The 12,409-nt window shown below is 46.5% G+C and overlaps 4 protein-coding genes across 4 annotated transcripts; 3 read left to right on the top strand and 1 right to left on the bottom strand.

Moving 5' to 3' along the window:
* Positions 1-127: 127 nt before the first annotated feature.
* N7489_007962 (ubiquitin-related modifier 1) lies at positions 128-579 on the top strand (the record flags this gene model as incomplete). The annotated part of the gene is made up of 3 exons (XM_056713712.1): positions 128-189; positions 247-411; positions 462-579. The coding sequence occupies 3 exons, from the start codon at positions 128-130 to the stop codon at positions 577-579; spliced, it is 345 nt and encodes a 114-aa protein (XP_056567427.1).
* A 136-nt stretch (positions 580-715) lies between these two features.
* Positions 716-3,004, bottom strand: N7489_007961 (bifunctional fructose-2,6-bisphosphate 2-phosphatase/6-phosphofructo-2-kinase; the record flags this gene model as incomplete). Its single annotated transcript, XM_056713711.1, has 11 exons — positions 716-967; positions 1,022-1,198; positions 1,252-1,626; positions 1,681-1,800; positions 1,848-1,955; positions 2,010-2,090; positions 2,156-2,325; positions 2,379-2,476; positions 2,537-2,572; positions 2,637-2,825; positions 2,991-3,004. 11 exons carry the CDS (start codon positions 3,002-3,004, stop codon positions 716-718), a joined length of 1,620 nt encoding a protein of 539 aa, XP_056567426.1.
* Positions 3,005-3,585: 581 nt separating this feature from the next.
* tom40 (TOM complex pore protein TOM40) lies at positions 3,586-5,372 on the top strand. The gene is made up of 3 exons (XM_056713710.1): positions 3,586-4,046; positions 4,123-4,770; positions 4,841-5,372. The coding sequence occupies exons 1-3, from the start codon at positions 3,735-3,737 to the stop codon at positions 4,946-4,948; spliced, it is 1,068 nt and encodes a 355-aa protein (XP_056567425.1). The 5' UTR covers positions 3,586-3,734; the 3' UTR covers positions 4,949-5,372.
* Positions 5,373-9,851: 4,479 nt separating this feature from the next.
* On the top strand, positions 9,852-11,413 carry N7489_007959 (GSK family serine/threonine-protein kinase; the record flags this gene model as incomplete). Its single annotated transcript, XM_056713709.1, has 7 exons — positions 9,852-9,897; positions 9,952-10,124; positions 10,190-10,273; positions 10,360-10,708; positions 10,780-10,973; positions 11,021-11,225; positions 11,280-11,413. 7 exons carry the CDS (start codon positions 9,852-9,854, stop codon positions 11,411-11,413), a joined length of 1,185 nt encoding a protein of 394 aa, XP_056567424.1.
* Between the last annotated feature and the right edge of the window lie 996 nt (positions 11,414-12,409).

Below are 12,409 nucleotides of genomic sequence, written 5' to 3'. Positions count from 1 at the left end.
AAGTTCTGTCTCCGCCTAGCCCCTCCATCTTCAACAGACTCGACTTGTGAACTTTCCATGCGTTGCCAATAAGAGAGAGAGAGAGATAACTGCTATATGCTCTGGATTTCCCTTAGTCTGCAACGCCATGGCTGATACTTCAAATGTGGCCCAGGGAGAATTCCCCGTCCCTATCACCGTCGAGTTTACGTACGTCAAATCTTTCCTTCAATTTGATCAACCTCTGCTGATAATTGATTTCAATAGTGGCGGCTTGGAATTGCTATTCGGGAATGAGCGCAAGCATAAGGTCGTTTTACCTGCTCGTTTAGAGGATGGCAGCAGGCCAAACATCTCATACCTGCTTAAATACCTTGTCGACAACCTCATGAAGGATCAGAGAATAGACATGTTCATCATGGAGGACAATGTGTATGTCAACGTAGCTTTGGGGTTTTATTCAATATTAATGATCTCGATAGGCGACCAGGCATTCTCGTCCTCATCAATGATGCCGATTGGGAACTCGAAGGCGAAGAGACATATGAACTTCAACAAGGAGATAACATTGTTTTTGTCTCAACTTTACATGGCGGTTAAATACGATGGATTGTATTGATGCTATCAACGCAACTAAGACGAAAAAGGGGGCTTGATTCGAAGTGTGGCTGGAAGAATGCGAGAGCAACATATGGGTGGTCTTCCCGGGCGAAGTGAATTTAGTGTGGACTTTTACCTAGACCACATCTTCAACATGCTGTTGTGAGATCCGCTCCCGCTCACGCGGTGTTCGGATTCCGCTGGGCGTTCGATGACCACTCTGTGGAGTTGCTTGACCTTCTGGGCTACCAAGCCCTTGCGTCGGTGATACCACCCCGCTCGGAGGCACTGGGATCTTCAAGTCCTCTGGAGAGGCCGGGATAATCTCTTCGGGGAGGTCCGGGATATGGATCCGCTGTGCCTCGTTCTGGTAGCTCTCGGGAACGATCTGGAATAGTGTTAATCAACCATAGATATTAATCCAACACAAAGTCCAATTTACCTCAATGATTTCATCGCGAGGGAACTCAAGGAACGGAATGTCCGCGGCGTTGCAGGCCATGAGATAGCCATACAAAACCCTCAAAACACTCTCGTGTGCAATGATGAGCAAATCGGTTTGCTCTCTCTCCAATTCAAGGATAATTGGCTCGAGACGAACAGCCAAGTCATGGTATGACTAGTGCAAAAGGTGAGCAAAAACACATTTTGAGAGGCCGGGGCAAAGCTTACCTCTGCCCGGGGATAACGATGATGATAGGGATCAAGTTCGTGCTTAGCAACCTCGTCACCAAACTCTTCTCGGATGCGATCCTCAGACATCTTCTCACAAACACCAGGGTGCAGTTGGCTCAATTGAGACCGCTGCCGGATCTTATATCCGTTTTCATGGAAGTATTTCGCGGTTTCCACTGTCCTGCGCCGTGTGGAAGTCCAAACTTTCAAGGGTCTTGATTCATAGCCAGTTTCTCCTCGTTCAATCATTGCTTGCTTTTCTTCTTCCCGGTGAGCTAGTAGACGCGCCGTCATTTTCTTGGCGTAGTCTTCTCCCTGTTCTGACAATGAAGCATCGGCTTTGTATGAATCTGCGTCTAGCGAAACACCAGCCTAGATAAAATGTTAGGCTTTGAAGTGTAGCAATGCGGGCAGTAGATGACCTACCCGGGCAAAGTATGTGCGTCTCGATTTGATGTGGAGATTTAGAAGATAGAAGACTATACGGTTAGAGAGGTAACCAAAGCTCCGATTGTTAACAATCAACCTCTCGCCAGCGTTGATCATCTGTATTGGGTGAGTAATGGCAACGGGACAAAGGTTATCGCACGTACCTTGATATAGTTCAAGTCCTTTTCCTCCATGGTCTGGAATTGGGGGATGCGAGAATAGATACGGTTCAAGTAATGTTTCACGGCATCTTCTGATTTCCATGAGACGTACTAGCCATGAGTGTCAGAGTTTCCGTTCAATGCGAAGGTATGCATGAGACTCACATCAGGGGAGGATATCTTGACTCTGCGAACATTCTCTTCAATGATTCGTTCGTCGTCACACCAAGACTCAATGAACAGGGTCTGATAGAAAGAAGAATGAGTAATCAGTCTATTATCAATCGTTCAAACGATCAATTCTGACTGACCTCGATATCGTGCTTTGCAAACTCCTTAGCCAGCGAGCGCCGTCCTGAGGCTAGCGGGTTGACGGCATCATATATCGCTATTTGACCATTTTCATGATTCAAAAAGTGATAGATATCTTCTCGACATTTTCTCACAATCTTTTGACGTAGAAGAACAGACTTGGCAGTCGCTAAACATAAATGTCAATATGGTCGTTCAGGTAGATCGGGATACCATGCCTACCATTGACATAGAAATAATCGTCTGGCATGTCCTCGCCAAATGGGATTGTGGCACGACGATAGTCGCCCAGGTGGAAGATTCTGGTTTTGACACCGAGCCTAGTTACCAATATATTAGCATATCTCTATAAATGCCCAAATCACAGGAGTAAAGCATACCATCGCAGGTATCGTGCCAAAGCTACTGAGATATGTCTGTCATGGATTTGAAATTAGCTCGCTGAGCAATACTAATCTCATCGTAGAGAGTATATCATACGTTTTGCCTCTGGCAGGCAAGCCGACGGTGATAATCACAATGCGGCCCGAATGGAAGAGTCGGCCAGACTCAGTGCTGTACAGCTGGGCCGGGGCCAAATCGGCCTTTTCCGGCAAGTCATGAATTGCATCGACAAAGATTGAGGATTTGCGACGGAATCGTGGGGAGTTGGCCACAATCTCAGCGGTGCTATATGATGTCAGTTCATATCCATCTTCAGCCTCTCAAGACTGGACAGGGTACATGGCTTGTTCATTTTTTTTTCTTTGCTAGCGCTGTTAAGCAGAAAGCATACAAAACACATCATTTGAACTCTCAGGACATGAGATCGTCAAGCGGGAAAGGCAAGCTTACAGTAATGTGTCCATGGTGGGATGCCGAGGTGACGCAACCTCGAGATATCGCAAATATCAGTATTGAGCGTGACAGAATTATCAATGAATAGTCCTGAGATAGGTCTGAGATATTTTGAGGTCACCTCAAACCGATGGTAAGTCTGTGAAGCAAGGAAGTAAGGAAACAACAAGGAAGGGTACCTGAGAGGCGGTATAGGTGATCAATCAGGACCCAGATAACCATCAGGTGCAGATCATCGGCATTTGTTGCCTGACTTTTCAGGCAACAGCATGCAAAACTGTCCAAACACGAAAACCCATGCAGGCACAATTTAACACCAGATAGAATATAGAGAAAGAGGCCCTTCAAATATCAATTAATATCAGGTTAGATTAGCCCATTCACCCCAATCACTCCCAATATCTCTCCCCGGCCTTACCTTGAACCGGGAAAGTCCGAAAAAGAAGATTATGTAACATCCCGGCGAACGACAGCAACCAAAGACGCCGAGGCCGGTGACTAGCATTTTTCACAGCTTGGAAAGTCTTGAATTGCTTCCCCTACACTCCTGAGCGCATCAGACCCAGCCCTTTTTTACGCTATTTTATCTAAGGTCATCTGAGACGTTTGTTCGTCCCAGATCCTCGGGCTGGTCTCAATCCCTTTTATTCTCAATTCTTTGTGTTTTCCCCCGAGTCTCAACCGAGACTAACACGCGTGACGACACCTAATATATTCGTCAATTATCAGATTTCAACCAAAATGGCCGATTACCTATCATCCCTCTCCTTTCTCACAGAGAACCCTGCCGCCGTGGCTCTTAACGATGCATACTCCTCGTTCTCCGAGCGAAGGGCCTTGCTCAACCTGCCCAACCCCGGCACTGTCGATAACCTCGCCAGGGAAGTGCAGAAGGATGTTCTCTTGACCAACTTCATGTTCTCCGGTCTCCGGGCAGATCTGACCAAGGTCTTCGGCATGTCCCCTCTGTTCCGTGTGTCGCATGCGTTCTCTATGGGCTCAACCGGCAACCTGCCTCCATATGCTTTCTCCGCCATGTACGGAAGCCCCAGGGTAAGAACAACTATTCCATGCGGTTCATGTGCCGGTCAATGCAAACCTCAGTATCTAATTTATCGATCTCCGATAGGTGTTTATGCAAGGTAACTACGGAAGCGACGGTGCGCTGGCCGCCGTCGCCAACTACCGCTGGAACCAGGCCCTTGTCACCAAGACCAATGCTCAGATCATGAACGGTGGTACCCAGGGCTTGGTCCAGATCGATAACGACTACACTGGCCGTGACTTCTCCGCATCCCTCAAGGCCTTCAACCCCTCTTGCCTCGAGGGTGGTCTCACCGGTATCTTCGTCGGCAGCTACCTGCAGTCCATCACCCCCAGTCTCGCTCTTGGTTTCGAGGCTATCTGGCAACGCCAGGGTATCACCGCTCGTCCCGAGACTGCTCTGTCCTACTCCGCCAAGTATAAGGGTGATGACTGGATTGGTACCGCTCAGCTGCAGGCCCAGGGCACTTTCAACGCCACTTACTGGCGCAAGCTGTCCGAGCGCGTTGAGGCTGGTATTGACATGAACCTCCAACTCCAGCCCTCCCCCGCTACTCTTATGATGGGTGGCCCTGCCCGTGACGGTACCACTGCCATTGGTGCCAAGTACGACTTCCGTGCCTCTTCCTTCCGCGCCCAGGTTGACAGCACCGGCAAGGTCAGCTGCCTCCTCGAGAAGCGCATTGCCATGCCCATCTCTCTCTCCTTCGCTGGTGAGATTGACCAGTCCAAGGTAAGCAACATCCGTCTTTATTTCTGATCGCAACCTCAATGCTAATTTCTTTTTCTTTCCTTTTTTCTAGCAAACGGCTAAGCTCGGTCTTGCCGTCTCTCTTGAGCTTGCTGGCGAGGAGGTCATGGAGCAGCAGGACAAGATTGACCCCGCCAGCATGATTCCTCCTCCCTTCTAAAGCTCTCCTCTCGCCACGCCCGAGATAATAACCTTTTCGCCCCCCATGTTTTAGTAGTTCTTCACTCTCCATGTCTGAAATGACATATGTTGTCTCTCTTCCTCGGTATATCCTCTTGAATTTGGGTTGCTGGTGCAGGTGGCCAGTTGTTTGGCGCCATGGAGATTCCAACTTATTTTTTCTTGTATAGATTCACACTCCTGTTCTTTGGTTTCCTTTCCCATTACCACCTGATGCTGCATCTCTGTTTGGTTTGTGGTCTGATATCTTGTGTCTCCTTGCTATCTTTCCGGTTCATTTCCTTGCATGGCCATGTTTTAGGTCTATGGGATTGCCAGGTCTGGGATGCATGGCTGCGCCTGCAGATAGCTCTGGTTATGTTTTTCGCATCATAGACGGGCCAATGTAAAACATGTTTTGATTAGGTTGATCCAGGTGTAATGATTTCATTGTAATCTTTCTTTCTGGTTATTTTCTATCAAAGACTCTGCCAGTGAAAGGATGTCCACAGGTACAGTCAGGTCTTTGTCCAGTGGATAGGAATGTATATGTTGACATTGCCGTAAAGAATCCGGTCATCAGATATACATATAGATAATCTTTTTGGGATTGGATTATAATGCTTCATTAGGATATATCAGAAAGACAACTGCTATGTCCTACAACATACATGTAGAAGCCTTGGAGACATCGAAACAAGCCCTTGGACAAAGCGGAGAGCAAGACCCGGATAATGCCCGTACATACCCAAAGCGGTGACCGGGACAAACATCTGCCAAGAACAAATCCGACGAATCAACACATTTGGCTCCACGTCGAGTGGGCACTGGAGCAACTCCTTCAATTGGTGGAGGGCTCCGGAGTGCAGACAGTGGTCTTATTTGGTCTGATGCATCTCCCAGAATGGAACCGTTTCTGCTTCATTCTCCACTCAATTCTGGGACTAGCTTTCTCGGTAAAGTGGGTTCGTTCATTTGTTGGGTCCTCCCATGTTTTGGTCTCGAAAATGATACGGGTTATTGTGGAGTGGAATAGAAAATGAAGTACTCCATACGGAGTACATATGTTGTAGTACTTGGGATGCTATATATTAGTGGTATACAGCATAGTAGAAAGCGCTATGGTACTTTCTCAATATGACATGTGGGATCCTCAGCCACTTACTCCATATCCCAGCCTGAATACCTAAATCCATTGTGAACTTGGGCCATAGTTCCCTTGAGTGTGGCTGGGTCTGGTTGCTGTCTCGCGATTGGAAGTCCCGTAGTCGGCGTTCGGACGTTCATTATCAGACTCCAGTGACATCATAATCCCCGTTCAACCCTTTTTTAGGGCTTTCTTTCTTTTTCTTCCTTTTTTTTCCTTTTTTTCGTAAATCTCTTACCGGCTCCCGACCACATAAGCAACTGGCCAGTTATCTTCCAGGCCAGGGATGCACCTAGGGATGTATGTCCCGGATAAATGGCTGACCCGGGATGATATCCTAAACGAATCAAAAAATGAAGACAAATGAAAATGAGAAAGGAAATTACAGTTTCGGAGGCCCGAGAGTCTCTACCCAATTGACAGACTCTTTAGTTTTGGTAATATACCTACAATATATGGAGTACGGAGTACAAGCTGTTCCATCCTGTTCTCTTGATAATTTCCTTTTGGAAATGAATGTGGGTATGTCCAGGCAAATTCATTCCCCCGATAGGGATTCATTGGTAGACTTGGGCAATTTCTGAGAGCCCTTTTGGCTTCTTTCTACCTGTTCCATGGAGGTCTTGCCCAAGGTTCATTGTGTACCTATTCTGGATGAATTATAAGTTCAATGTAAAATAATGGGTACCTGTTCCTCGAGCTGACGAGAATAATATAACCATATAATAGCCTTATAAGTCATTCATCAGGGTATGGGATGATTATGGATGGACCGTAATGTGTGCTTCTACGGAGTACAGATCGGACAGAAGATTTAGATCGTCACGAACATGACAGATCTAGTCGTAGCGTGGGAAGACTGGACCCAATAGCCTCTAAGATGATTCGCATATTTAATTCGAATTCCTTGAGTACTGCAATATACATAATATGAGTACTCCGTATGGCAGTTCCAATTTCAAACTAGAAAGCACGTCAAGTGTTATTTTGTGTAGCTTATATCTCTCTATCTTGCTCGCCATTCTGAGATATAGCCCACGTGTCTGACAGAGACACCATAGAATGGAATGCCGTTCCTTGCTTCCATGCTTTTTACGATCCGTACATGCCGATGGTGCATTATTGGGACATTCCGCCGGTTTCCTCCCGTGCATATGCATCGACATTTTAAACACCATACCAGTGCCCGGGAAGTGTTGCTTTTGCCAGGAACACATCCGGCTCCTCATCCACTGTGAAACAATAGTGCTACCGGTATGTGCATTGTGCAATTCTATACATTGTTGAAGGATGTATATTGTGGATATGAACGTCCAGGGCTTTATTGCATTTGGGTTCCAAGCTGTGTCTGGTATGAAAAAAATGGAATTGAATCCACTCTCCATAAAAGACAAGCCGTTCGATCTATCATTCCAAGGTTAATATGGAGCTGTAGTCAGCAAATACATATACCTAGGTATTATTTGCCGAGACCCGATGGGCACTTCGGAATCCCGAGTGTACATGTGTAGTCATGGTTGTACCGGTGCATGGTTCTGGATATGACATGGATTCCTCTTTTTTCCCTCTCTCTTTCAAGTTGACGGCGTCAGACCCCTGCTGAGGGGGCGTCATTTTTCCCTGTTAAGATTCAGTTTAAGTCGCATGACTTGAACCGAATTGTGGCGATTCCGATCCCCCAATGGTCACCTGCTCTAGGTCTGGTGACGTCGATGAGGGGAAGCTCATAGTTTAGATCTAGATACAGAGACATCTAGGGATTTCTAGGGATTTCTAGATCTTTTTTAGATATAGATGTAACTATTGCAGAGGGATATATGCAAATTGATATATCTTTTCCAAAGTCCTACACTAGACAGACATGCTAAATAAACAGTCGATAAACGACGAATATTGAAATGTTACATGCAATTCCTGAAATACCATGTAAATACCATACCAATACAACCGTACACGGTAAATGCAAGTAGCCTTGTAGCTCCTCAACGTTAACCTTTTGAGCCAGGTGCATCCCTACAGAGCAGGGGCCAAGTTCAGTCCCATTTTAGTACCTGAGTGCCAGGAACATTCCTAACCCCCTTCAGACGGGTTCCTTTTCCACCTGAATCTCTCTTTCACTTTTTTTATTTTTTTCTTTCCTTTGATGTTCTATTGGTTGCTGATACATCTCTCTGTGGATGCCGAGTCGGGGTTCATCTGCCGGTCCAGGTCTCTGGGTACAACTGCATGGACGGGGACTCTGGGTGGAATCCCAATGATTGTCCCGGGCTGGGCGTCGGCTGAGATAGCTTCGACTCACATGCCAAGGGACCCCTGCACCAGCACACTATGATGGCAATCGAGATCCTCGAAAGAATGGAAGTGGCCCCTTTCAATTCCGATGGATTATCCGGGCCGAATAGCTTTCTGTATACTCCGTAGTATGTATATGGCTTTCCAACCGCTCGGTCTGGTTCCCAATTACCGGTGTGTTATTTTGTTTTTCTTTTTTTTCTTCGGAATGCCCCTGGAGCTAGAGAAAGTCAGCAGATAGAAAGCCAAATGATATCTAGTTAGTTAGAGAACTAACTAGTTAACTAGTTAAGAGCATACTAGTAGATATTATTAGTATAGGACCTGGGAATAGTAGACCGGGTCCAGCTCCAATTGCAGCTTGGACCATCTCTCGGCCCAAGCTTCTTTTTTTTTTTTTTTTTTCGAGGTCAGCTGGTCTCGTGACAGTGGAAGAAAGATTACAGTACAGGTAATGTCAACCAATGACAGTTGTTCCAGGGAAAATCACCGTTGGGTCACCCGACATCCTGTTTCTTTTACACTATTTTTGGGGATATTATAGGGTAGTATAGCAATAGAGAGAGATAGTTGTACTATATGTATAACTACCTAGGTATATACTATGTATAGCTTTGATTATATTCCCACTACCCCGGAGACTCCGCTTTCTCCAAAGTCTTTTTATTTTATTTTATTCAATGTTTCCCGGATTTCGTACACCGGCATGTATTGGTAAATACAGCAATAACACCCGTACCTATGATATCATTTCCCGAACCTGGGTAAATGACAGTAAGTTACAGTATAACTGTAAAAGGAATATTCGATATTATCTCTTCTATTCTATGAGATATATATGTATACCGTAAATATATGTAGCTTATAACTAGAAATTATATTAAGAAAAAGAGAACAAAAATAAATATAGAAAATAAAAGAAAATAACAAAACCATAAACAGCAATTACCTGAGAAAGTTGGATTTGAACTTGAACTTGTAGCTCTCCCGCCCCTCTCTTTTTCCTCTCTTTCCTCCCCCCCTTCCCGAATTGCTCACCATAAGACATTGGCTTTCATTGATTTTTGAATCTGTTTTTCCCTTATTTGTTTCTTTGAAATATCAAGAATCAGATAATAAAAAAAGTTCCTACACAAAAAAAAGGAAAGAAACAAAAGAAACCACCACAAAAAAAGAAAAAGGAAATCCATTCCATCAACGTCACCTTTCTTTCGCCCTGAACCCGCCCCAATTTTACCTAACCTTCCCTAGTCTAACCCGTCTTATTTCACTCGATTCGACTTTATTGGTTGAACATTCTCTACGCAAAGTTGCCCACCTTTTCTCCTCTCTCATTCTTCCTCTTCCCTACCTTTTTTTACACATTCTTGGCCGGGTGCCGTTTCGCTTCCTTCCTCAGCCCCTCCCTACTCCACCCCGGTTTCCCAAAAACGGTCTTCTCAACTTCACATATCTATTTCCCGCGATGTCACAGAATCGACCCGGGTTGTTCCCAACATTGCGCATGGGTGGTAAGATATACTTGATCTGGATCTCAATGAGACACACTGACATTTCCTCTTTAGAGGTCATCCGGGAGAAAGTCCAAGATGGACTGACTGGCGAATCCAAGGAGATCTCCTACACTCAGTGCAAGATTGTAGGCAATGGCTCCTTTGGTGTCGTGTTTCAGACCAAGATGGCTCCGAGCGGGGAAGATGCTGCCATCAAAAGAGTCCTCCAGGATAAGCGGTTCAAGGTAAATCGGGCCCTTGGGGGAGAGATTTATGTGTGTGTGTCGGATCACTTATTCAGTCTCTCTAGAATCGTGAGCTGCAGATCATGCGGATTGTGCGCCATCCCAACATTGTCGAACTCAAAGCCTTTTACTACTCCAACGGCGACAGGGTATGTGTTTCCTGGGTGTCCCGCCCGATCGTCTTTCCGTCCCCCGTTCCTGTGGACTGACCGTGGCCCCGATTTCTCCTCAATAGAAAGATGAAGTCTACCTCAACCTTGTCCTCGAGTATGTCCCGGAGACGGTGTACCGCGCATCGCGTTATTTCAACAAACTCAAGACCACGATGCCCATGCTAGAGGTCAAACTTTACATCTACCAACTGTTCCGGTCGCTGGCCTACATCCACTCACAGGGTATCTGCCACCGTGATATCAAACCTCAGAACCTTCTTTTGGATCCCGCTACAGGTATCCTGAAGCTCTGCGATTTCGGATCCGCCAAGATCCTGATCGAAAATGAGCCTAACGTTTCATACATCTGCTCTCGCTACTACCGGGCGCCCGAATTAATCTTTGGCGCGACCAACTATACAACAAAGATCGGTACATATCCCCTTTCTGCAGGAAGAAAGCCATATCGGGTTCTAACATATACTTTTCTTTTCTTTTTCTAGATGTTTGGTCGACCGGTTGTGTGATGGCAGAATTGATGCTTGGACAACCCCTCTTCCCCGGTGAATCGGGCATTGACCAGCTGGTAGAAATCATCAAGGTTTTGGGTACACCAACTCGGGAACAAATCCGCACCATGAACCCCAACTATATGGAGCACAAGTTCCCTCAAATCAAGCCCCATCCCTTCAACAAGGTACTTTCTGCCGTACCCTGAGTCTGTAATGGTGCTGACAGAACTAGGTTTTCCGTAAGGCACCCCCGGAGGCTATTGACCTTATCTCCGCCCTTCTGGAATATACGCCCACACAACGGTTGTCCGCGATTGAAGCGATGTGCCATCCCTTCTTCGATGAGCTCCGCGACCCGAACACCCGGCTACCGGACTCACGTCACCACAACAACCCGTCCAAGGATCTCCCCGCCCTTTTCGACTTCTCACGACATGGTAAAATCATCTCACCCTTTCTAGAGACAAAACCCCTCGCTAATCGACATTTAGAACTTTCGATTGCCCCCAATCTCAACGCCCAGATGATTCCCCCTCACGCTCGCCCAGCCCTCGAAGCCCGCGGCCTCGGCCTTGATACCTTCAAACCCCTTTCTAAGGAGGAGATGCTTGCACACCTTGACTGAGTTGACCAGTGTGTGTCCTCCGCCCTCCGCGAGGGATACGTCTGTTCGTTGTGCCGCCATCTGCACTTTGCGTGAGATTCGACCTGCCAACCAAGTTCTATCATGATCTCGAGTAAGCCCGGAATTGAGTACACTGCCTTGTCTTTTGCTTTTCCTTTCTCATCGGGGACCCGGTATGTCTCGACCCCGGACATGGTGGAACCTTGGAACTGGTGAATGAGCAGGGAATGGTATGAAGTGGGAAAAGTGCATCCTTTAATGGCTGGGAAGCGGAAACCATGTTTCTTCGGGGTGGTAAGGGTTGATGGTTTTCACGCAATGGGAGGTCATGGCCTGGAGTTTATTTTGAGGTGTCTGAGACAGCTCTTGGGAGGAAAAAGTGATACCCTTTCTGTGTACGTCTGCCTTTGGGGGTCGGAGACTGCATAGTTTCATCGGTCGAGGGGAAGAACCCCCAGACGCAGCAAGTCGATCTCGACCCCGGAGTGAATCTTCCCACAAATGCATCGGAGATCTTGAAGATTTCTTTGGATACACGTTTAGGGAGGACCCTTCTATGATGGTCAATCTCTCGTCTTGCAGCTCTAGAATCCCCGTTCGTTCTTCCCTTTGCGTCCTTGCTTTCTTTTTTCTTTTCTTTTTTTTTTTTGTTCGCAATATCCTTGTATCAGATTCATCGGGCTCGGCTGGTTCCCCGGTCCTCCGGCCATGAGCTATATGTCATTCCAATTCTCAAGCAGACGATTTTCTTTACTTCTTTTGCTTGTCGGTGAAGTGTAAAGAATAAATGAGATTTAAACAGTCTAGTTATGTAGTTGTGTGCTGTGTAATGTGGAATGTATTCAGTTCTTCTACCTTCTACAACAGTAATGATAGTAGGGGCACCGGGTCCGGAACTTCAATTTCCCCTTCCGAGCTCGCCCATTCACCTCAAGCTCCCAAGCTGTCACCCTCGCTTCTCACTTTCCCAGGATCACTGTCTCTACGATAGAAATC

Source organism: Penicillium chrysogenum (assembly GCF_028827035.1).
Source record: "Penicillium chrysogenum strain IBT 35668 chromosome Unknown utg000004l_segment0_segment0, whole genome shotgun sequence".
NCBI lineage: Eukaryota > Fungi > Ascomycota > Eurotiomycetes > Eurotiales > Aspergillaceae > Penicillium > Penicillium chrysogenum.
This window is presented reverse-complemented; position numbering and strand designations above follow the sequence as displayed.

Coding starts and splice junctions, on each gene's coding strand:
- tom40 (XM_056713710.1), top strand. CDS start 3,735: ATGGCCGATTACCTATCATCCCTCTCCTTTCTCACAGAGAACCCTGCC. Junction 4,047..4,122: donor CCATGTACGGAAGCCCCAGG/GTAAGAACAACT, acceptor GATCTCCGATAG/GTGTTTATGCAAGGTAACTA. Junction 4,771..4,840: donor GTGAGATTGACCAGTCCAAG/GTAAGCAACATC, acceptor CCTTTTTTCTAG/CAAACGGCTAAGCTCGGTCT.